The sequence below is a fragment of the Periophthalmus magnuspinnatus genome, chromosome 15, assembly GCF_009829125.3.
Source record: "Periophthalmus magnuspinnatus isolate fPerMag1 chromosome 15, fPerMag1.2.pri, whole genome shotgun sequence".
In the NCBI taxonomy this organism is placed as follows: domain Eukaryota; kingdom Metazoa; phylum Chordata; class Actinopteri; order Gobiiformes; family Gobiidae; genus Periophthalmus; species Periophthalmus magnuspinnatus.
In genome coordinates, this window is record NC_047140.1 from 28,532,396 (window position 1) to 28,557,023 (window position 24,628).

The 24,628-nt window shown below is 39.4% G+C and overlaps 2 protein-coding genes across 3 annotated transcripts in view; both read right to left on the reverse strand.

The window, feature by feature from the left end:
* Positions 1-93: 93 nt before the first annotated feature.
* Positions 94-5,285, reverse strand: ddx43 (DEAD (Asp-Glu-Ala-Asp) box polypeptide 43). The gene is made up of 17 exons (XM_055227214.1): positions 4,947-5,285; positions 4,595-4,650; positions 4,391-4,508; positions 4,158-4,304; positions 4,005-4,086; positions 3,675-3,834; positions 2,992-3,110; positions 2,769-2,879; positions 2,559-2,700; positions 2,387-2,487; positions 2,237-2,324; positions 2,031-2,158; positions 1,210-1,319; positions 1,008-1,146; positions 824-911; positions 543-737; positions 94-216 (listed from the first exon to the last, which is right to left on the reverse strand). Exons 1-16 carry the CDS (start codon positions 5,266-5,268, stop codon positions 555-557), a joined length of 2,094 nt encoding a protein of 697 aa, XP_055083189.1. The 5' UTR covers positions 5,269-5,285; the 3' UTR covers positions 94-216; positions 543-554.
* A 249-nt stretch (positions 5,286-5,534) lies between these two features.
* The window catches only part of LOC117382402 (potassium voltage-gated channel subfamily KQT member 5-like), a 94,803-nt gene continuing 75,709 nt past the window's right edge, over positions 5,535-24,628 (reverse strand). Inside the window, exons 6-15 of one of the 2 annotated variants that reach the window (XM_055227210.1) lie at positions 24,158-24,268; positions 23,924-24,019; positions 20,633-20,727; positions 18,931-18,957; positions 16,739-16,792; positions 15,554-15,795; positions 13,667-13,775; positions 10,220-10,351; positions 8,038-8,164; positions 6,673-7,960 (exon numbers count right to left, since the gene is read on the reverse strand). In XM_055227210.1, the coding sequence (XP_055083185.1) occupies positions 6,953-7,960; positions 8,038-8,164; positions 10,220-10,351; positions 13,667-13,775; positions 15,554-15,795; positions 16,739-16,792; positions 18,931-18,957; positions 20,633-20,727; positions 23,924-24,019; positions 24,158-24,268 (2,001 nt within the window). In that variant the 3' untranslated portion in view covers positions 6,673-6,952. Of the gene's footprint in view, positions 7,961-8,037; positions 8,165-10,219; positions 10,352-13,666; positions 13,776-15,553; positions 15,796-16,738; positions 16,793-18,930; positions 18,958-20,632; positions 20,728-23,923; positions 24,020-24,157; positions 24,269-24,628 lie in introns of both variants that reach the window. The other variant, XM_033979574.2, reaches the window with a different exon arrangement.

Below are 24,628 nucleotides of genomic sequence, written 5' to 3' on the forward strand. Positions count from 1 at the left end.
CACAAACTGATATTTTCACTGAATATAAACCATATACAAATATAACTAAAATAATGTACACAATGTACAAGAGATTTAACACTGAATAAAACTATATACAAACAATTTGTCAAAATTCAATTATTCATCAAATTTGCCAACAAAATAATAAAACAGAGGAAACTGAACTACACATAAAAACTTTGAATAAAGGACAAATGGGGCACCTTCCAATTCCTGTAGAGAGAAAAAATATAAAACAAGGCTAATTGTAGCCAGGGCTCCAGATGAACAGTTTGAGTCGAGTGCACCAGAGCCAGTCGCTTATTTAAGTCATTGTAATATATCGTCCTTAAATAACCTCAGCAAAATAAGGGCCAAATAAATACTTTTACCGGGACATACAATACATACTCTATACTCAGTGAATTAAAGCTTTGTTCTTTTAGTTGTCAATTAAAACAATCATTTAACTGTGTTCGGTAGTATGATTTTAGTTTTCCTCTTTTTAACGTCAAAGTGAAAAGTATGTAAGGCTGTGGTTAGTTTTGTGTTCCACTTACATAGAAAAGGAATCAGAATCCCCAATTTTGTTCCCAATCTCTACGGCCTCCTCCATTTCTTCTCCCTCCTCCGTCTCTCCAGCCTCCCCCTCTTGCTCCTCCTCCTCCTCTATGTCCCTCTCGTGAAAACATCTCCCTCTCTCGTTTGTGCTTCTCGTACCTTTCAGCCATCAGCACCAATTCTGTCGGGACCTCCTGCAAATATAAACCATGGTTTGTAATTCAACTAGAGCTTATATATATTATATATTAGATTACAATTTGTCAGGTAGTGAGAGTACCTGTCCAGATCGCTCGAGAATGTGAATCAACTCTGGGGCCATCCTCCAGTTGTCTCTGGTTACAAAGGTAACTGCAGTACCCGGCCGCCTGGAACAAAATTCAACATTTTTTTTGTATTAGCATTGCCAGTAATTAAGTACAGAATTAGGCAAATGTGATGTACACAATAGAAGACGCAAGTACCCAGCTCTGCCTGTGCGGCCCACACGATGAACATACTCCTCTATGTTTCGGGGAAAGTCAAAGTTGAAAACATGCGTGATGTCGGTTACATCCAACCCTCGTGATGCCAGGTCAGTGGCCACGAGGATACGAACTCTGCCTGAAAAAACACATTTTTAAAGCAAAAACTTTGATTCAAATCTGCGTTTGTTCAGGGACATACTGTTTTTAAAATCCTTGAGTGCTTCTTCTCGGTCGCACTGCTCACGGTCACCATGGAGACTCTGAACTGCAAGACCCTTCAGACACATGTCACTCGACAGATCATCAGCGCTACACAAAACCAACACAAAACTCTTCCATACAGTGGGCCCACTAGTAATGCATAGATATTTTTATTTAACCAAGCAAAATGTTAAACTAATCATCACAGAAAACAGCACAGAAGCTTTTAGGAGAGTTTGGAACTAAAGCAGCCTTGATGACAATGCTGCTCAGGGTAGAAACACATTTTAATCTTACTTACCGCTGTGTATTTTTCCTGTTCTGCGGATGGACAAATATGTACTGTTTCAATGTTTTTATATGTGTTTGTCTTTTTTGTATTCTCTCTGCTGTAAAACTAATTGTCCCATGGGGGACACAAATAAAGTGAAGTTGAAGTTGAAGGCGCCCCAGACTTCTGTAGGTGAGGAACTCTCACAGATCATACAAACTCACTGTTTGTATGATCTGTGATTTGCTGTGTTTACACTGCAGCGCCAATTGTGTAACTAAGACTTCAGAACTACCGATGGCGTAGCTGTTCATCCTGCCGTGTGCACACTGAATGCCACACTTTTTCTCTTCACTTGCATTTTTTTTTATTTTCCGCATTGAGTTAATTTGCTGTAAATGTCAGTACAATAATCCTCCCCTAATTTTTTAATGTGGCAAAGAGTTTGGACTTTCAATTGAGCTTTTCCCGTACATCACTAGTACCAACCTAGAAGTAAATTCCTTACATTTAGTTAGTGTCGCAGTGTGTAAATGTTGACAGCTTACACGATCTTTTTGCCAACGAAAATAATGACTTTATCGTGTGGCTTCATATTTCTGATAAAATCAAACAGGAAAGCCTTCTTCTCTTCTTCAGTGAGAATAACAATGTTCTGCTCCACAGTGTTGACGGCCTATGTCCCAAAAAAACATTTGTCACATTTGTCATTTGAAAGTTTAACATTGCCTGTCAGAACTAAGTGTTTACTTACTGCCAAGTCCAGCGTGCCCACATAAACCATCATGGGATTCTTCAGATAAGACTTGGCCAGTCGTCGAACTCCAGAGGGCCAGGTGGCGCTAGCAAGGGTGTAAAGAAGGTAAATGTAATTACAACAGACTTTTAATCAACAAGGCCATACCTGGTCATAACAGTCTGTCGATCTGGTCTGATGTCTAGGATAATCTTCATAATCTGTGGTTCAAAACCCATGTCCAACATTCGGTCTGCTTCATCGAGAACCTTCAAAAAAAAAAACAAGAAAAAAACTTTTGTTCAGTGTAGTGCAATTTAAGACACAAATCGTCACAAACCAAATAGGTGATGGAGCGTAGATTGATGAGTTCATTCATCTGTAAATCATTGAGTCGGCCTGGTGTGGCAATCACAATATCTACTCCACATTTGACCACATTGATCTGACCCCGCCTGTCCCCTCCTCCGTAAATGCAGATACTGAGAACCACATAAAAGCGTGATTGTAAACTTAAATCAATCACTTTTACATTTCTTAATAATAGTACCTCTTGTAGTCCTTGTATTGGTACTTTCCACATTCTGTCTCAATCTGTAATGCCAACTCTCTGGTGGGAGTCAAAACCAACATACCTGGGCCTCCTCTCTCAGATTTGGGACTGAGAAAGAAAACTTTGTATTAGGTCAAAGTTAACCAGAACAGTAGTAAACAGGTAAAACTGTTTCAAAACATAAGAGAAAATGACACTGTAAAGCTAAAGCTTCACATACACAGGCTGTCCATCCATATGAATGAAGCCGGGCAGCAGGTACGCCAGTGTCTTCCCTGTTCCTGTCTGGGCGATGGCTATGAGGTCCTCTCCAGACAGCAACACAGGCCAGGCTTGGGACTGAAATCAGTAAGAGCATAAATTAAAAATATTTGGGGTAAAAATTTAGGGAAGAACAGATACAAGGTAAATCTTAACTAGTGCAAATGTTTTGGCATCAAAACAATAGATTTTTATAAAATGGCCATTTATCCCAGTTTTAATTTGTAATAATCCCGCTGTAGTCTACATTCTAAAGATACTGCGTTGTAAACCTGGAACAATATTCCTGAAGATGTGAGAGATGTTGATTAGTTGTATTGTGATTTTAATATCTTTCTTATTTAGTAAAGTACTTTGAATACTTTTAATTACTTTGTGTATGAATTGTCCTTTGTGCCTTGCCTTGCTTATTTCAATACAGAAACTATTATAAAACAGAAACTCAGCTATGTCCAAGAAAACAAAACTATTACTCAGCGCATTTATCAGTTGTGGCTTTTAGTTTCATTTTCAAAGAACCCCGGAACCAGTCTGACAACATAAACGTCAATACACATAATACCACAAGACTTATCCAGTCTAATATGTTTGAAAGACTAGTATTGCGTTATCCTTATCCAGTGGAATAAATGTTTGTCACACCTGTATAGGGGTCGGCTTCACAAAGCCAACACGTTCAATGTTCTCCATAATCTCTGGATAATGCGCAAAAGCCTCCAGAAAAGTACAACAGGGATTAAGAATGTGACGTTTTTCTCCTTCCTCCTTTAGATCATCCACAAAAATATTGTTGTTTTCCTTCCTGTGAGGAACAAACAGAATGAATTTAATAGCGCTCACTTATTACATATGCATAGTAAAACGACTGAATTTTTAAATTAATCGTTTATGGCATAGAAGTGTAGATGGTTATGAATAGTGTTGAATTATGCCCTCTGCTGTTCAGTTATAGTAATTTTTTCATTCAGTTACCTCCACTCACTGACTTCTTCAGCACTCAGCATGGATACACTTTTGGACTCTTTGTAAAAGTATTTTTTTAATGGCGGAAGGTCTGTGGATGAAAACATATAAATAACATATTCTTTGAAATGCAAACAAGACTGCAGTCTTATATGTCCTTACCCTGCCATTTGAGTTGCTCAAATTTATGCTTGTTTTCTCTAATGGAGTTCCAGTCAATTTGAGATCGGGTCGGGGCCACTTCTGCAGACTTCAACTGGGAACTTGATGAAGCAGAGCCATCTCTTCCTCTGTCGCCATAGTCATTTCCTTCACCATGAAAGGAGCATGGTACATATAGAAGTAGCATGTACACTGCCAAACACATACTTTTCTAGACATTATTTAAAAGCTACCTTTACGCATCTGTGAACTGACATCAGACACAAGTTCTTCAATCATCTCCTTGGCTTTTTGCTGGGCAGAGGGGCTGCCAAAAATGGACACTTCACCTTCATAGTCTCCTTTACTGATCTACAATGAGAAAAATGCAATAAACAAAATTGTGTGTGCCTGTGATAATTAATATTTTGCACACACGTCAACTTTGCAAGACTCACCTTGATTCTAGCACCAGAGCTCTCCTCAAGTTCATGGATCTTGCTCCCTCCTCGTCCTTAAAAATATTTACCATGGCAGGGAATCATCTACTCGTTTTAAGCTGATAAGTGTGTGTGTGTGTGTGTATGTGTGTGGGTGTGTGTGTGTGTGGGGGGGGGGGGGGGGGTGTAATATATATATATATATATATATATATATATATATATATATATATATATATATATATATATATTTTAGTATGGCACACTAATTAATCAGTTAAACACATAAAAACCCACGTGTTTACATGTTAGCTTAGAAAGCTAGCATAATTTAAGGCACAGTTCAGATGTTAGCGAACTCTTATCTTACCTATGACTCTACCGACCAAAGCATTGTCCACAGTAATATTCACGGCCCTGGACACCGCTCCGTCCCGTGAATCAGCTCCATGTTGTCGGCCTTGGCTCGGAGGCCTCTCGCCCCTCCAGCTCCGCCTCTGGTAGCCCCCATCGTTGCTTTCAGACCGTCCCTCACTCGGGGTCACAAATCTGCTGCCACGTTTAAAGCCAAAAGAAACGTTTTCTCTTTCCGGACCTTTGTAAGGGACATCCCACGCCGCAGGAGCTGTTTTAGTCCCGTTTTTGTCAATTGCAACGCCATGCTCGTCGTACTCATCCTCCCAGTCGGACATCTTCCCGCGGCCTTCTGCCTGCGCCCGGGCCAAGGAAGCGACCAGAGCTAGAGGTATGATTTTATTTCCCACAATTCTCATTTATGTCTCAAGATAATGTTAGAATAACTAACTAAAAATAACTCAAGCTAAAAATATATAAAAAAAGATAACTCAAACTAAAAAATAAACGTGTAAATAAACTTTTTACTCAAGTTGGATTTACCGTTAGTTCAGAGGTCAAAGGTTACACGCAAACACACAAGACGTCAGGTTCTGAAGTTGTTCTTTATTAAAGTAGGCCTTTTTTTAAAAACTAATTTACATTTTGTCATTCCAAACATAACGTGCAATTTAATAACTTAGGATGAATTTCAAATAAAAATGTACATTAAGGCTGTTCGTGTAGTGACGTCACTGACCCGTGGAGCTCGTGCCAAAGTCAGTGACCTGAACCCATAGGCCTGGAACCTGAAGCCCTGGAAATAATAAAAAGTACACTTCAAAATAGGCCTAGAGTTGACCAGACAATGGCCCAGACTGAACTTACGGAGTTTTGAATGGCCTGTTTTTCTTTGTCTTTGTTTTGGCCTAGAAAACTATTTTCACATTTTCAGGATCAGCCTTTTTCACAAAGACATAGGGTAGTTTTTATAACTTAAGCCTATATTGACATCTCTATTTTGCTAAATAGGACTACTAATATTTTTGTTAATTCAAGTTAATTTAAATGCCAGCTATGCTACCAATTAAGACTGCTGTGAGAACATAGAACTGGACCATCAAATATCATAAAAAGATTTTATTAGTTGAGCTACGCATTGAAATTTTGGAAAAACAATGCTGACTGTTCTGCTCTGTATTTTAGATTCACATATGAAATATATAATAGGCCACAACTGCACTACTGAGCAGTCGTTCTCAACCTTGGAGCACAAAAGATGATATGGGGAAATATTGAAAAATTGAAATGCAATAGTCTAAAATAAGGGCTCAAATGTAGATTTCTGTTCAATGGTGTACCACTTTAATTTATATATGTCTAGTAGCCTATGTCCTGAAAATAAAAGATGAGAAATTAGGCATTTATTTTGGGGGGTTGCATATGTCAATTGACTGGTTATAGATATAGTTTATGGTTGCAACTGAAAAGGTTGAGAACCAGCTGGTTTAGAGGAGTAGCAGCAACTCTTTAAATTAGACAAATGGAGCACCCAAAACCCTGAAAAATAAGGGATTGTCAATAGAAGGGCTAAGTTAAATAAATACCTACTTTCAATCAGTAAATTGCTTAAGTGGACATAAGATCACGTTAAATGTTGTTAATTGTATTAAAATAAATAGCAAAGGCCCTTTGTAAGAAACATCTATAGGGCCTTTAGTAAGTCTTTATAGCCTAATGCAGTAACTCAAACTGAAGTTTTGCTTCTCAACTTGAGGGTCAGGAACCAAGTTGGACACAGAAAGGTTTCTCTCATGGATATATAGTGTATTAGATATAATTTTTGTTTGGGCAATGTGAAAATCTGTAGCAGTTTTGCTCAATATTAATACAGCACAACAGTATTAAAATGAATTGTTTATGAAATAAGTTATGTACAGATATCAAAGCTAAAAGAAAATATAAAACATCAGATGCTGAATGTAACTGTTCATTTGTGAGATATTTGTTCTACACCACTGTTTAAAAGTGTCCTGTCAGTGGTTATGCCTTGTCTGTGTGCGGGGACTGACTAAGAAAGTCTGAGGTGCTGTGAGGAGCCAGGCCCTCCACACTCGGCTCTGAGCGGCTGCCCTCAGGAGCCGGAGACAGGAAGTTAAAATGTCCTTCACGAGGAGCCAGTTTACATTCACTGATAAATAGGTCTGTGTCGTCCCAGTTGCTCTCTCCAGGGCCCTGTTCACTGCTGCTGCTGCTGCTGTTGTTGAGTCTGGAGGACAAGCCACAGTCTCTCTGCCCCTGGCTCAGGTTATGCACAGACAGGGACTTCCCCAGACCACTTCTCCAGTCTGACGCTCTCCGGTCTGGGCTGGAGGAGAGCAGCAGTAAGGGGTTGATTTCCAAACTCATGTGCCTCCTCCACACACTTTCACCCTTGAACCCAGGTTTACGCCTCAACTCAACCCCTTCTTGGGATGCCTCACTACCCTCCTGATCCACATCCAGGCTAGACCTAATTATTACAGAAGGTCCCAAGCGGCCCTCCTCTGCCTCTAAATCATCTGGGACAGAGTCCGAGGGGCATTGCAAGTGGGAGGGGTGCAGCACCGGGGGCAGCTGGAGGGTGAAGGGTCCCGAGGAGGGGGGCAACGGCGGCAGGTCAGGAAAGTGGGATCTTTTTGAGGAAACATTGGGCGTTAGCAGTGTAGGATAGGGGCTCTCTGGGGGCAGGAGTGGAGATGGAGACAGGGAAGCAGTAGACGGAGGGTACGAGGGAGGGGCAGAGTCTGGTGGGACATCATCATCGGCCGGTGCTAAAATCAGTCTCAAGCCCCTGGGGTTAGATCCATGGGAGCGGCGGACGCCATCACATCCCTCTCTACCGCCCCCACCCAGGTCGCGTCCGTGTGGGGAGGAGCGGTAGTCTGAGTTATGGTTTTGGTGGTTGTCCAGTTCAAACAGGGGCAAAGACGAGAGCGCAGAGGGGCCTTTCTGTAGGACCTGGCGATAAACATCCAGCAGAGAATCCAACTTTGACTCGATAGAGCTGACCTGGAAGTAGCACAAATAAAACATTACTTGGAAGAGACATGATGCAGTGTTTTTTTGTAAACATCTTTAGGACTGACCTGCCTCTCCACCTTACACACTCGTCCCAGCATGCTCAAGCCCTCCATCGAGTCTCCATCTTGATGTAGTTTTTCTCTTAGTTTCTTGTCTGCAGAAATCTGTCCTTTTCCCAAGATTTGGTCCACCCTAGATACACATACGAACAACTGTTATTCAAGTACACACTGAGCATTTATCAGACAATAGAAACGAAATCAAGACTATTTCAAGCCAGGCGAAAAACTCAGAACAATGCAAAAATGAATAAGGATGCACTGATCCGACACTGGTATCAATATCTGGTATGGTTTGAATATCAGCTTCCAAATAGTTATATCAATATCCTGATTGGACTAATAAATTTATGCCATAAGACCATTTCCAGATCACAGCTGGTTCAGAAAGAAATTGTATTTACACAAAGCTTTTCGACTGTTACTTGAGAGAAAATAACAGCTACATAACACATTAAGATTAGTTTTGTCTTATTTTATTTTTGTTTAAAGAAAATAAATGTTGTTTTCAGTCTCTGCACTGGTATCGGTTGATCTCGGTTATCAGCAGATCCTGAAAGCTACATTATCTGAATCTGTATTGGAACTGAAAACCCTGAACTGGTCCATCCCTAAATATAAATATTATATCTAGCCAAGCCAAAAGACTATAAAAAAAAACATTGAGCTACGTTTCCAGAGTTGTGGGTTTTGTGCGGTTCCAGGTAACTCATTTGTTGTATAGGCCCATTTTCCTTCATTTAACCCAATGCATTATGAATATTATGGCCCAACATGCAAAGATAAAACACACACATTTTACATTTTTAAAGCCAGTTAGAAGCACTCATTCATACGTTTGTTGACAGAAACAAACAAACTAAACCGTGATAAAACTTTTCAGGACGAAAATACATTTTTAAGAAGGCAAAATCGGGTCAAACAACTATCAAATTAGTGAAGTAATTTGTGGCATATTAGCACAAGTGTGTGATAAATATTTACTTATGTTTACATTCGACTGACAACATGTGAAAATGCACTGTTAATTTCATCCCATCATGCATTTCTGTTCATCACATTTAAATATTAATCACCATCATAATACAAACACAAAGCTATTCTTGCTCAAATGTAGTTCAATTAAAGTAACCCTGAGCAATTTCTCCTGTTGTTGTTGTAATAATTGTGTAGTGCAGGAGCGGACATGTTCTTGGGACGGTTACTGAGGCTGGGACCAGAGCCTGACGCGCTGGAGACAGGGAAAAAAAACACATCAGACATTCAGCTGAAGCTGCAAAAGCACACGCACTGCAGGGACCACGCAGACAGACAGATGAGAGTTATTTAAGGACAACCTCACACAGTTAGTGAGTCACTGCTACTCCAGTAAATCAATAGGAAGTATTACTCATTTTACTTCAAGAAATATACTGTTGCTTGTACTGGCAAGAGAAATATACAAAACTGCAATGCAAACTGTTAAATACAATAATAAGATTGGAAACACAAATCAATTATTACATCTATACCGTGTTAGTTTGTGTATACACAGTACACTATACACATATTACTAAGATCCAGATCAAACCAGATTGCTGGGTTTCAGATGACGTCAGCTATGCCAATAATAGGCCAATAATATTTAACACAGAAGGGGGGCAGCTAAAATTAATATTGTTCAAATGAAGTTTTTTGTTGTTAAATAGTGAGTTCTAGGATCTAGTCGCTAATAGAAAGGATCAGGGTCAATATGTGTGAATTTCATGACGGATATTTCGTGGCAAAGCACAATGTAATCAGTAGAGAAATGTGGCTCTTGTCCTCAATCTGGGAGTATGACGTCACATCTTTGTATCTGAAAACCACCACTCAGATCTGCGACTCAAATGTGAGCAGGTAAAGCTGTTAGTAACTGACAAGCAGAGACGGGCTAAGCCTGACCCCGCTGCTGTGTGCTTCCTCCGGCCTTGGCTGTAATATAAATGCAGAGAGGGAGAGGAGAAGTTTCTGACACGACTGCTGAAAGGTCGCGGAGGAGGACCCACAATAGTGTCTAATCTGAGAAACAAAGGACACATGAGACACAGGTACAGTGGGCTTATCAAGAGTCAAGTGTCAGAAGGAAGGAATTCTGCCTCAAATACTGTGCAGGTGCAGGATCCTTACATTACAACAGAAAACTGCACCTTTAAAAGTGTGTCCTAACCTTGTCTGAAGGCTCTTGATCCGACAGAGCATGTCCAAATGTCCCGCGGAGTACTGCTCGATGACGTCCTTCACATCGTACGGGCGCAGTGTTTCTTTAAACTTCTTCTTTGCAACGTGAAACTTCATGATCCTGTATGGAGAGACAGAGGTGCAGATTAGAACCACTGTGCCAAAAGTACACAAGTGCAACTGTTCAACTACGAAATAAAAAAACAACAACATGGCAGACATTTGTGAAACACATGGACACGTGGGCAAAATACTTTAGTGTGATGGAGTATAAGGGTCACCTGTTTAAGAGTCACAATTTTATGAGGATAAAGATGTAATTTTATGAGAATAAAGTCATAGTCAGAGTAAAGATGTAAATGTATCCAGATTTAGGGTAACAGCCATTCTACGATGAGTATAAGGGTCACTTAAAATATATTATGTGGCTGCTACGGGAATAAAGTGGTAACATTTCGACATTAAAGTCATAATTTAATGAGAATAAAGCCGGAGCCAGAAAAAGTTGTAGCAAAAAAAGTCATAAAGCCGACATTTAATGATTTAGGGCTGGACGCCGAATCAAAATGAACCCAGACTTCAAAAGGCTGGCACTTACATGAGTTAAAACTTACATAAATGCCCATTAAAGATATCAAACTATGAAATACTCATTTTACACATTTTTCCCTCAAGTGCAAAGATGAGCTGCCACTGCCTGAGCACAAAGCTCCACAAACAAGTGTAAACATGTATAAAGCTCAAAGTCAAGGGGGTAGATTAGGTGAAATTCACATAAAGATTCCTACACATGTCAGTGTCCTGCCCGGAAGCGATGATTCAACAGTTAATATTTAAAGATCCAGCTATGTAAAGTTGTAAAAAAACAGTATCATAAATACTAATCATACATAGATTATATTTAATCTTTTAACTCAAATAAGGGCCATTCTTTTGCACTCTGGTCGTGGTAACAAATGTCTCTTGCTCTAAATCTGGATAAAATGATGTCTTTAATTACACCTTTAATAGCAAGTTACGCTTTTATTCTCGTAGTCTCGGCATATATTTTTTAAGTGACCCTTATACTCTGTCATAGTAATAAAAAAATAAAAATTAAATTAAAAAAATAATAAAAAGTGTGATTACTACAAGCGGCCACTAGATAGAGGCACATTCCCACACACTGGCCTTTTGCGTCACTGCGCTCGTTGCTCTCCTTTGGACATCAGTAGATAAACATTTTCTCAGATACCATTATGGTCATATAATGAAACCAAAGCGGCCTTGATCTTACACAAACAAACATGATTGGAAGCCTGCACCTATTTGCTATTCAAAATCTTATCTGCGTGAATAATATTGATACATGAAAGGTGAGCTGTGCAGGCAGTCCTTTTAGACTCCCCTCTGCATTCACATTTTCCCCAGTTGCCTGTGTTTTCTCACTGTCTAAATGGCAACAATAATGACAGATGAGCCACTGTAATAACAGTTCCAACATGGGAGGGGGTGCCCTTCTCCAACCTGACACCCTGGGAAAGACACAGTTTGGGATCGCCCAGGAATAGGCCTGCTGGGTGGGCACAAGATTGTCCAATAGAGGTATGAGCAGAACTTCAGTTGAAACGGTGCTTGTCAACAAAATGCTACTAACATTTAAATAAAAAAAATCTAGATGCCTCATTCTTCCATCTGTCCAGAATAGAGCTCAACAGTCATAGCGTTTTCCATTCATTTTTCCCATAGACTTTTAAAAAACTCAGATATTTAGCCATGGCGGAGGCTAACCAGCTACCTGCCAACCTGTTACGCACAAACTAATATCCATAACGTGTTGCTTTAAGTCCAAAAGGGCCATTTAAAATGCAAGACTCTGTGAAATGTTTTAATATCTTAGCAGTTTATCAAGTTTCAGAAACAGATTTGAACAGATTTATCATTAGTTTATGAGTTACCACGTGGCTGATTAGGCCAGAGAAAGATTTATATATATTTTTTCAGAAAGTCTAGGAGTAAAATGAATGGGAAATTTAGTTCCACTGTGTCACTGCTCCGTAGGTGTCGTCTTAGTGCCTGTAGTGTCAATCCTTTTTGCAAAAACTGGCTGTGGTGTGGCGTTCTTAGAGACAGGGTTGTATCCAGAGAGAAATACGATATGAAATAAAGCCCTTCGTAGTGGCACCAGTTTTTGGACACTCACACAGCACTCAGGCTTAAATTGGGTGATACGGGTAAATTAGAAACAAGACGAGATGGAGAAGGCCTGAGACAATTAACAATCAGCGCACAAAGGGATGAAATTGGATTAGTCTCACAGGCAAGACGCAGAATTACACTAGATTACACTTTTTCTAACGCACAATTTAAACTGATATTAACAATTTTTCTATCACGGTGCTATGCCGTGATAGAAAACTCGCAAAAAAGTGACTGAATCCGTTTGCCCCGCTTGGAAAACCCATCACAAACAGCCGGTTCCAGTGTCAAATATCAGAGGTCTTATGACTTACGTGAAGAAAACACACACACACTCACACATATTACACGTATTTACACACATACTGACTATATACTGCGCTCAAATCCCTGAGGCCAAGCTCCAACTGAGCAGTGAAACAGTGAAACAGTGAAATACAGCAAGTGTTCATCATCATTCTGGACTGGAGGAAGAAGAAAAACAACATGGGAGCCCGGGAGTGACAGCGTGTGTTAGTGTGTGTTTTCTACAGCATTACATGTGTACATCCGAGGAGGTAACACCATGAGGCGGAGGAGACGTATATATTGTATTATGGATCTGGTTTTCTCACGAGGTTTCATGAGAATTCAGCTCTGTACCGCACGAGTTCTTGTTGTATACAGTAGCTTGCTGCATGACGCAATCGGATCTCAGTGGGAATTGCATATTATTGTTAAAATCCCCCGTGTTACGCTGTTTTCTGATCTGTTATAATGTCGTTTCTTCATCACAAACAGACCTGGAGATGTGGCCTGTTTCATTCACGCATCTTCTCTCAAACTGAAAACACTCTGTTCCACCTTGTGATGTCACACCGTGATACAGGAAGTGCTCCACTGTGTTTTAAAATCCATACACCTTCACTAGACTATACACATTTGGGTAATTTCAGCCCTGGAATTGCCAATCTGTGCTGAATTAAATGTAAAAAGTAGCTTGAAAATGACCACTTCGTGACATCACAAGGTGGAACGGAGCATTTTGAGCTTTGGAGATGTAGACAGACTAATAATAACACGTGAGAATGAAACAAAACACAACTCCAGGTCTGTTTTGGAGCATTAGAACGTGGTTTAAAGCTCACAAGAGTCAATTTTGCGTGATATAGGACCTTTAACGTTGCAAAATCTACACATTTATACAGAAACAAACGCAAATATGCAGGTCAGAGGAGTGATGAAACGGCGGAACAAAAGCAGCAGCTGTAGCTCTCACCTGACGGCCCTGATGACAGCCTTGAGAGGAGCAGACAGATCCTCCACCGTGACGTCACAATGGCAGCCTCTCTCGTCCAAAGAGTCCTCTGTGGTCATCCCAGGGTCCACTGCAAAAAACAAACATCAATACAAACGTCTGGACACAAACTTTAAACCTATAAAGATAAAACATCGACTGGACGGCAACGAACAGCAAGGTTTGAAGTCACTCTGGGCATTTCGGAAGGGTGAATTTATGCCCAGCTTGGATTTTTTTTATAAATTGAGAACCATTTTGCCACATCAGCGTGAGGTAAGTGCAAAGATATATAAATCACTAATGAAAGTTAAATTACACGAGCAATTTCTTTCTCTCTTTAATCTTTATTTGTCAGGGACGGTGTACACATTCATTAATCTTGCAAAAGAAAAGATGATTTGTACCAGATTTAGCTACTCTGCAGGCCCTGGACAGGTGAACACACATTAAAAATACACTTTTCATTACAGTGACATTATAAAACTATCAGTGCATCGTTAACATTAGCAGGAAAATACAATAACATGTCCCCGTGGCTAATGCATGATGTTTCCTACAGTCCAAACACATTAAAAATCATTATGTGCAGGTTTTTACAGTGGTAGTAAAAGTATATATAGATGATAAACGATAATATTGAAACTAATTTATGCCACTGACACAAAAACAGAGCAGATTTAAACCACAAAACTATTCAAAATCTGCAATATTGTTGAAATTACACACTTTAGCCGTTAGTTTGCATCTGTAATGAGTCAAAGAAGTTATTAATTCAAACTTTTACAGCTTAAATTTTATCATATACCCAAAAAATAACCAAAAATGTCCCAGTAATGTTACATATCGTGACAGGGCTAATCTTACGTGTCCTGCTTTGTGTTTTAGTGTGAGGAAGGTCACTTCTCCACAGATTTAACCTGGAATTTGACCTGGCATCGTCACCTGCTTGTACGCACGGAGATAGGTTCTTTTAATGCCATACGGTGGAACATTCCAGTCAAAGGAAGAAAGGAATGGAGCCAAAACCATTGAGAACTGAGAAAGAATAGTTCTGCACAGTCAGTGGAGTCTTTTGTAAGTTGTCACAAAACATTAATTAATAAATAATAATAATAATAATAATAATAATAATAATAATAATAATAATAATAATAATAATAATAATAATGTGAAATTTAGATTTTAAGTTGTCACAAAAAATAAAATAATAATAATAATAATGATGTGAAATTTAGATTTTAAGTTGTCACAAAAAATAAATTAATTAATAAATAATAATAATAATAATAATAATAATAATAGTAGTAATGTGAAATTTAGATTTTAAGTTGTCACAAAAAATAAATAAAATAATAATAATAATAATAATAATAATAATAATGTGAAATTTAGATTTTAAGTTGTCACAAAAAATAAAATAATAATAATAATAATAATAATAATAATGATGTGAAATTTAGATTTTAAGTTGTCTCAAAAAATAAATTAATTAATTAATAATAATAATAATAATAGTAGTAGTAGTAATGTGAAATTTAGATTTTAAGTTGTCACAAAAAATAAATATAATAATAATAATGATGATGATGTGAAACTTAGATTTTAAGTTGTCTCAAAAAATAAATAAATTAATAAATTTATAATAATAATAATAATAGTAATAATAATAATAGTAATGTGAAATTTAGATTTTAAGTTGTCACAAAAAATACATTAATAATAATAATAATAATAATAATAATAATGATAATAATATGACATTTAGATTTTAAGTTGTCACAAAAAATAAATAAAATAATGTGAAATTTAGATTAGATTTTAAAGTCACATTTTTATTGACAAAGCCTTGGAAAGTCGTGCGCTCACCGTCAGGTACCGCAGTCCGTATCTGGCTCTTGAGTCTTAGCGATGGCCTGAATCGGGTGCGGTCGTTGAAGCTCCAGCTCTTTTGGACTTTAGCCGGACTTCCACCCATCAGCTCGGCCCCGCCCCCCACGTCGTTACCGGGGGAACAGCGCTGGCGGTCATTCACGGACATCTGCCGGCTCTTCATACTTTGACCACGTGGACTCGCCATGCGCACACGCTCCTTGAAACTCAACTTCTGACTGTACAAAAGAAGACGTGTTGATGCCAATGACAGACAGACAGATAGAGAGAGGCGAAGGGGGGGTGAAAGTACAAACAGAGGTGGGGTTAAATGAGGATGAAAAGATGGAGGAGGATGGTACAGATTGAAGATGAAACACACAAAGAGGGAGACAGAGAAAAAAACACAACGTCAAAACTTATTTCCTCCCAGAGAGTGAGTAGAGCAGAGCAGACACGGCAGCATTCTGTCTTCCCCTTCAGCCCAAATATCAACCATTCATCTGACATGCTACAAATACCAGCTCTGAAAAACTACAAAATACACTACAGAGCCCTGGACTGTCTCTGCTGATGTGATCAATAGACTCGCCTGTGGTATACTCATAATAGAAGTACATTGTTAGGGGTAGATTTTTGCAGTTTCATGCAGAGCAAACACTTTATGATGCACCAAAGTTCATGCTAGCTGTTGTATTTCCCTACACAGGCGCACCACACCTGTAATATCCAAGTCTGTGATGTATAAAACGTGTCTTTGTCTGCGTTTATGTTTTGAAGTCGATTCCCATCTCTGAAAGTTTGCCAGATTTCCCTCTCCCTGTATATTCCTACATTTTTTTTGGCTGAGTTCATACTAAAATAGTTAAGTGTTTTTGTTTCTGAAAAAGCTGCGTTTGGTGCGACCCTATGCAGGACACATGCAATGGTAAGGGTAAACTGGAACATTTCGCTAAACCATATCAGCTGCGTTATACCATTATTGGGAACATTCTGAATGAAAAAATGCATGCATAATCTTTAGGGTTTTTTTGGTTGTACAGAACTCTACTTTATTTTAATAGGATTGTACAAGCAGCAGGCAACATTTGTCCTCAGCATTAAAATAAACTAAAACTTGACAATGCCATCCACAGGTTACAGGGCCAAGAGCAGGGGCAGAGAGGATTCTAGGGTAAGTACCTCCTAATTTTCCAAGAATACCTTTTGAAGAGTCGCCTATGACTCCTACCCTTACTAGAGTGGAGAGGAAGAAGGAGTATGGTTAGGAAAAGAAGGAGGAGACATGTTGGATTTCCTTACGGTTTGGGAACAAAAACGTATGTAATGTTTCTTTTATAATTTATACAACTTAAAAATATCAATGCGTATTTGTTTGATGAAGTTTAGGAGTCTGTCTGACCACGACAAAGCATGATTAATTTGATGTTAAAACCATAAACTGTACAAATAAATGGACATAGCTAACCTGCTAGCTGTTCCAAATAGGAAGTGATCATGGGCACGCTTTTGGCTCCATCGACTCTGGCTCCAGTTCACTTTCTATTGAAAAACTGTCACCTGTCAACTGTCAAATTCGCCCCTACAGCTGTCAGCCTCGACGGGCTTCATTTGACTGAACGCCGCGGGTGACGTCACACTCGCTCAGTCCACTTCTTTACACAGTCTATGGTTAAAACGGTTCACATCATCACGTTTTACCTTTCTGTATACTCCCCTTCCGTGACACCTGCCTGGAGCCCGCTTAGGCCTGATTAAAAGCCTGTTCTCTCGCTCTCTGGAGGCACACTTACTCTCAGCCTGACACACTTCTCTGCGGTGTGCCTAAAGTTTACTACAGCTGGTGTTTACACGTCTGCTTAAATGAAACCCAATAAAGCATTTACCCCATTACCTACCGCCGCCATGCTGCCTGTAGGAGACTGTAAAAACGCTAATAACACGACACGTTTTGTTCTGGTCGCGGGGAAAGAAATGATACCATGAAAAGTGTGGGTATAGTTACTACAGAGTTAATTGGTTTTGTTGCTGCACTCTTACAACACAGGTAATTAAAGCAAGTGTTTTAAATGAGGATTTTGTGGAAGATGCAACAAGCCCTAATTAAATGTTTTGTTTAGAGATGAGTAAAACATTTGTTTGTGTGTTTAAGACTATTTTCTGTGGAAGACCCCAAATGTTACCATGGTTTTCTGCACAGTAAAAACTATACAAGCATAATTAAAGTCACAAATCCCTCTCTGTCTTCTCAAATCCTCTATCTCCTCTCTCCTCCCCTTTTTCTGCTTCGTTCTGTCTCTTCCAGACGTGTGTTTGATGAGTTATATAAATAACATCACAATGGAAAAAGTGCGTCATGGTACAGACATGGTACAGGCTTCTGTCTTTGAAGGAAAGCATACATTTTTACAGAAGCAAAAAACTGCAAGTCTTTGCTGTGGTCGTGTAAGAGCTGAGGGGAAAGTAAAGTGAAAGGAGAAGAGAGAGAGGCAACGAGGGACCATATTTCAGAGTTTAAAGGGTTTATGTCTAAAGTTTGTAAATATTTTGTGCAGAGTGATATCTGTCCAACATATTTTACCAGCACGTATCCAGTTTTAGCTAAAATAACAACCTCAAAAATATACATTTATCTTGAGAATAAATGTATATTTTTACTCGCAGTGTTAACGTAACTCATTATGTCGTAAAGCTAAAAACGAAATAGTGTAAACATGTTATTATTGCTATTCATTCAGCTGCAGTGCGGGAATAAAAAATGATAAAGTAAAAGTAGTAAAGTACTGTACTGTAGTAAAAACTTTAGGTATACTTTTTACTTTTACTTCACTACATTTGAGAGCAGTATCTGTACTTTCTACTCCACTACACTTTAGAACAGGACTGAAAAGTAAAAGGATATTTTATTATGGTTTGAAAAAGCTGAGGGGTTATTTTTTTACACGTTTGTAGTTTGAGCAAATAAAAATATAACAACAAATACAATAAAAAGTTCAATTCAGCATAAATCTTTATCAAAATCACTACATTTGCAGCTTTATAAGACCTCAAAACCTGCGTGAAATACTTAACTTTTTACTCTTTTAGTGCATTTTTAAACAGGTACTTTAACACTTTTACTTTTACTCGAGTCTTTTTTGCTCCGGTATCTGTACTTTTACTTAAGTAACTAAACTAAGTACTTGTTCCAGCGTGGCTTATAAGGCAAAGTAGACACTGTGACACTTCCTTTCTATTCAAGACACATTCTGTATATGTTTAAACCTGTCAAACCACCCACACTATCTAATGTATACGTTTTAAATCTATTTCACAGTAACAGCATGTCAAGAATAAATATGTATATATGGAGGGAAGGGCTGAGTCATACAAACCTGTAGGCAGCCTCTCCCTGCTCTTTCCTGGTTAGTGAGATGAAGAGGAAGGAAACAAAGGAGAGAATCAGTGTTGCAGTAAGACTAAATAAGCAGTTCACCGATGATTGCACTAATGGATAACGTCAGACCTCATGCCAAAATGATCGTGTGTGTGTAACCGGAGGGAGCAAAGAGGCATCGGCTTTAAATACAAAGCAAGCCACGGACATGCACAGTCATCCTTGAAGCAGTAGCAGAAAACAGACTGGAAAAGCCTTGAAAAAGTTGGGTTGAGTCATAATATAAAAATGCAAAGCTAACTTCAGATGGTGAATTGAAAAAAACCAAAAAAAAACAAAAAAAACAAACAAACTGAAGAGCAAGACAGGCATTTTGACTTCCTCTGGGTCAAGTGAGTCGTCGTCTTCTCTAAACTCAGACGTCCTCAACAGTGAAGCATGTCACGGACACAGCCCCCAGTCTGATGAAACCAAAGTGACCTTTGTCTGACCTTCAGTTTAAAATGTCCATGAATTTAGACAATTTTTGCTTAAAGAGGAGGTATTTTCCTACTATAGAATATTAAAGAGGAGGTATTTTACTACTATAGGATATTAAAGAGGGGGTATTTTACTACTATAGGTTATTAAAGAGGAGGTATTTTACTTCTATGGGGTATTTTAGTTCTAGGATACTACAGAGGATGTATTTTAGTTCTATGTGGTATTGCAGAGGAGGTATTTTACAACTATAGGGTATTAAAGAGGGGGTATTTTATTACTATAGGATATTAAAGGCACTATTTTACTTCTATAGGGTATTAAAGAGGGTGTATTTTAGTTCTTTGGGGTATTAAAGAGGAGGTATTTTACTTCTGTGGGGTATTGAAGAGGGGTATTTTACTACTATAAGATATTAAAGGTGGTATTTTACTTCTATGGGGTATTAAAGAGGGGGTATTTTACTTTTATGTGGTATTAACTAACGCATTTAGATCACCATATTTCCTTTTGTTCTCAGTAAGTTAAAATGCTATATTAGCCCAAAACAAGGTATCAACATGTTTTATAAGTTTCATTCATGTTTTTGACGCTCTGAGCCTCCCCTTCCTTTGCTCTCTGTGCTAAGTCACCCCCTTCAGAGCGCTATCACAACACAATCAGTGTACATCCCACTAATGAAACGACTGCAAATCACATCAGGTTTGTGAAGTTGCTGCGTACAGTTTTTAATCATGTTTTAGTAAATTTATGTTTTTGGAGCATGGGTGACGTGGGCTTGTGGGCGGAGCCTTGCACAGAATCTTAAAGCTAACCATAAGGAGGGTTTGAATGAGGCACGGGAGAGATCGATAAATTACTCAAACATGCATGGATGACATTTAAAATCTCTTCAGACATGTTTTTGATGAGGGAATAGCGTCATAACATGGTAGCAAGCTAAAAAAAAATAGATTTTGCGTAATACCCCCCCTTTAATAATATTATGCACTTGACAATCCACCATCTGACCAAGAACCAGCCAGTTCCACATCGCAAATGCTTATCTTTAACGGCAAAAAAAGTGTTGCACTGTTCTGCATGCTCAACAAACCCTGTCTGCAAGAAAAAGACAAAACACAAGTCAACAGAAGAAACCGATGAAGATGAGGAGATGCTGGCGAGAGCAGAAGAGGAAGCTGCAGCGGCCATGTTGCTAGAGTCTGTAAGTTGTTACCTACTTGATGGGGCTGCAGGTATGCAATGCCTTCAAATGAGGCTTCCAGGTAGCAATGGAAACCGAGTTCTCATCAGCAGCATAACTACGCCAGACACACTACATGCAGAGTCAGAGGGATAAATATCACAATTATTAGGGAAAAGTGCAAAGAACGGCATGTATTCGATTGGGGGAGAAAAGGAGAGTTAGAAGAGAAGGGTTATTGGTTAAGAGATGCATGATGGGTAGGGGGTCGTAGGTCGTAGGTACTGCGGGTGATGCTGGTGGTGGGTGAGGGATACATGCCTGAAGGGAGGGAGGGCGCTTTGGTAGTGGTGCCATGTGGCTCTGAGGTAAGGCCGAGCGCCGTCAGTGGAGTAAAGACGCCAAGCCGCCTGGGAGACAGAGGAGGTCACAGACGCATGGCACAAACACACGTCACACACAGCGAGGATGAGACGGTGAGGAAATGTGAGAGGGGGACAACATTAACAGGCAACACACAGGAGTCCCCCAGCTATTAATAGAAACTAATTATGAAAACGTTTAGATCTGAAATAGCTCCACATAGATCGGCATTTGTCTGACCAGCCAGAAGTAAAGGCCCAAAGTAAAATCTGTCAACTGGACAAAAACATGTAGGAGTGAAGACGTTATGCTGCTCGTCCAAGCCGCTTCTTCAGTTCTGGTCAGATTAAAGCTGGACACTGCCTTATATCTGTCTGAAGGGCGGAGCTAACTACACTGAAACTGGAAACAGCTTTTGTTTACAGTTTATATTTGTAGTGTGCACTGTGTCTGGGTCATACTTAGCATATTCATCCAGCTTTTAAAGGGTGTTTTCACATCTATTACCGTCCTGGCTAACTCTATTGTTTTCTTTGTTTCCTTTGTTTGCTTTGGGTCTGATGATGGAGTTTACTTTTGGCCTTTACTATGGATCAGACCTGGACGACTGAGGGATTACACATAGAACTTATTTTACCTGATATAAATAAGTATGGAGTTTGGAGCTTTTGTAAAAATCTGGGATGTTTCTCAGTCCTTTACATAGTTTTTGTGAGCAGCCATGTTTGTTTTTGACACGAAAGGAGCCTGCGTCGCTGTGATTGGTTAATCCGTTCGTCGATCACGCCCTCTGAAATCGGGGAGACAGGATACAGCTCCAGATCCACTCGTCTTTTTAAAGTTTTTGTGGTTCTGGACGCACATGTGAGCTCGGCATAGGTTTGGTGGAGCTGCTACCTCAATATGGCTCCAACTGCAGTCACAAAAAGTAATTTCCGTTTCCATTCTAGAAACTATTAGCTTTTATTCTGTCGTATGGGACGAAGAAGTGCAAAAACATTTACGTAAAAGTGCACTGTGCTACTCCTTTGATGCAATCCCGATCACCTTCTTATCCACATCGAAATGTTATTACTTTTGCCTGGAATGTTCTGCAGTATGAGTCAAGCTGGACAATTTACAGGTCAGATCTGTGCAGAGGCGACCTTGCTCACAGTAAGACGACAGGTTTTTAAAGGTATTTTGAGCAATACAAACACGTAATTGAATAAATGTGATAAAGACGATGGATGACAGTAGCTCAGTTAGTAGAGTGTTTGTCCGAAGGTTGGTGGTTCGAATCCCGCTCTCGACATAAACATCATTGGTAGAGCAGTCATATCCATGCTGCCGTTGTGTCTTTTGGCAAGACATTTAACCCACCTCGCCCCTAGTGTCTTGTGTGAATGGGTTCCTTGATATAAAGCGCTTTGAGTACCTTTAAAGCTAAGATAAGTTGAAGCAGGTGGTGGACTTTTCACCAACAAATTTACATAGTGCACCTTAAAATTTGAGTTATTCCAAAGAAAATGAAATAAAACTAAGCACTTCTCCAAAAATGACCTTCTAAAACGTACCGGGGAGTTTTACAGCTGTGAAAAACTGGGTCAGTTTTTTCCCGTGATAAAATCTTACATAAAACCTCATAATTCTCTCAATATAACTACACACTGAACACCATATGTTTATTGGACATTAACAGGTATTGTCTGTAACTGATGGATACCCTGGAGGTGCGTCTGCCGTGGACCCGTCGCCATGGAAACGCGTCATAGATCGCGGCGCTGTCAGTGTAGCGGAGCCTCTCACAGTTAATCGGAGGTCGTGCTGACAGCCGGTGAGAGCCCAAATGTGTGTGTGCGTGTGCGTGCTAATGAACCAAATACACAGTGAATTTTCGACGTTTGTGGTAAAATATTTAATACTTACATAAATAGTGTCACTACTAACATGCGTCACTTCTGTCTAGAGTCTCGTAATGGGGCAAAAAAAGCTGTCTTGGCTCTACCACACTGCACTACTCATTAGATATGGTGTGTTCTGTATGTCAAATGTGTCATATGTCATATCTCCTAACCCTATAGCAGCAGATTATTAATATTTTATGTATGTATTCCTTTATTTCTGCTTGCAAATTGATTTGTATGTCCCTAAAAATATCCCTCATGTGGTCAAATTTCTAAGTGAACCTGAAAGAAAAGCCAGAATATACACTTTATACGCAATACTTTACAAAAATGTGAGTCTGAGCACCAGTGCAGTTCAGAAGGGGCGTGATTGACAGGTGGATTAGCCAATCAGGTGTCAAAGCTAATATGGATTTTTGCAAATAAAAACGAAAGGAAAAAATATCAAAAAAGGACTGAAAAACATGGGTATTTCTGCAGAATCAATGAGCAAAGCGTTAAACTGTGTAAGTAATGGCAGTATTTTGATTTTGTTTGTGAAATGAGCTCCTTCGTTTCACATACGTCAGAGAGAGACTTCATTTAACCATAGACTGTAAATAAATAAACATAAGTGGACATAGCTAACCTGCTAGCCGCCGCATTTCATATAGTTAGTGAGCATGATCACGCTTTCGGCTCCATTCGACTTGTCATTTTGGTCTTAAAATGTTCGTATTAACCCGCTCTACGTCATGCCGGGGTTTTTATGTCGCTGTTTTGTCCGTACATAAAGATATGAACATTAATAACACACAAATCAAGTACGTTTTCCAAATTCTCCTCTATAACTGCTAGCCTCGATGAGCTTCTTTTGACTGGAGCCGAGCGCTATGGGTGACGTCGCGCTCACTCAGTCCACTTCTTCATACGGTCAATCCATTTAACATAAAAAAAATTGTAAAATCAAACTGCTCCAAAGTCCAAACTACGTACGAAATCTCGATTAAATGGCTCACGTTGCCTTGCATAAGCTGAGGGAGAGGATACAAACATCTTTACTTGACTCCTGAGTATAAAGTGCGGACATGTGTGCACACCTGGATCAGACTAGCAGCTGGGTTCCTCCTCTTTTCAAAATGCTTCTGTCGGTGTTGTTCCTGCACCTTCAGGGCAAAACCTGAGCCGAGGATGCCCTGAGGAGCGAAATACACAAAACCTCACTCAGACACTCACCTTAAAGCCCCCAAAAAGCTCCTAAAAGATGCCGCCTCCCCCACAACTACAAAACCATTCCTCTAAAGTGTATCTGAAGTGTGTGCTTTGTGACTTACAGCTGGCAGGGCGAAGAAAGAGATCCCCAACAAAGCGAAACCGGCTGATAGCAGGCGGCCTGTCCACGTCTGAGGAGTCTTATCGCCGTAGCCAATGGTTGTCAAGGTGATCTAAAGGGTCAGAGGTACGCAGTTAGTCAAATATATATAAAAACACATGTATAAAAACTGCTACATTGCTATTTGATACTATATGCAAGCTACGTTACATACCGCTGCATTTCAAGCTATTAAAGAAGACCTAATGTCCTTGTGTCTGCTCTATATATTGCGATTTAACATATCTTTAAGTTTAAATCATCAAAAACGACACGAGTCCGCAGATTTCTGTGTTAGGCCGCTCCTGTGGATAGCTGCACATCACATTAACGAGTAGTTTTTTAAAAATCTGTACCAAAATGACTATGAGACGCTGCAGAATCCTACACATATCATGGATTAAGAAAATAAAATTGAAGAACAAATTAAGTC

What these genes read in the sequence shown, in the direction of transcription:
- ddx43 (XM_055227214.1), bottom strand. Translation starts at nt 5,268, where the DNA reads ATGTCCGACTGGGAGGATGAGTACGACGAGCATGGCGTTGCAATTGAC. An exon ending in CAGTTCACAGATGCGTAAAG is followed by an intron (nt 4,305 to 4,390) that starts GTAGCTTTTAAA and finishes TTCATGGTGAAG; the next exon opens with GAAATGACTATGGCGACAGA. An exon ending in CATATGGATGGACAGCCTGT is followed by an intron (nt 2,880 to 2,991) that starts GTATGTGAAGCT and finishes TTTCTTTCTCAG; the next exon opens with TCCCAAATCTGAGAGAGGAG.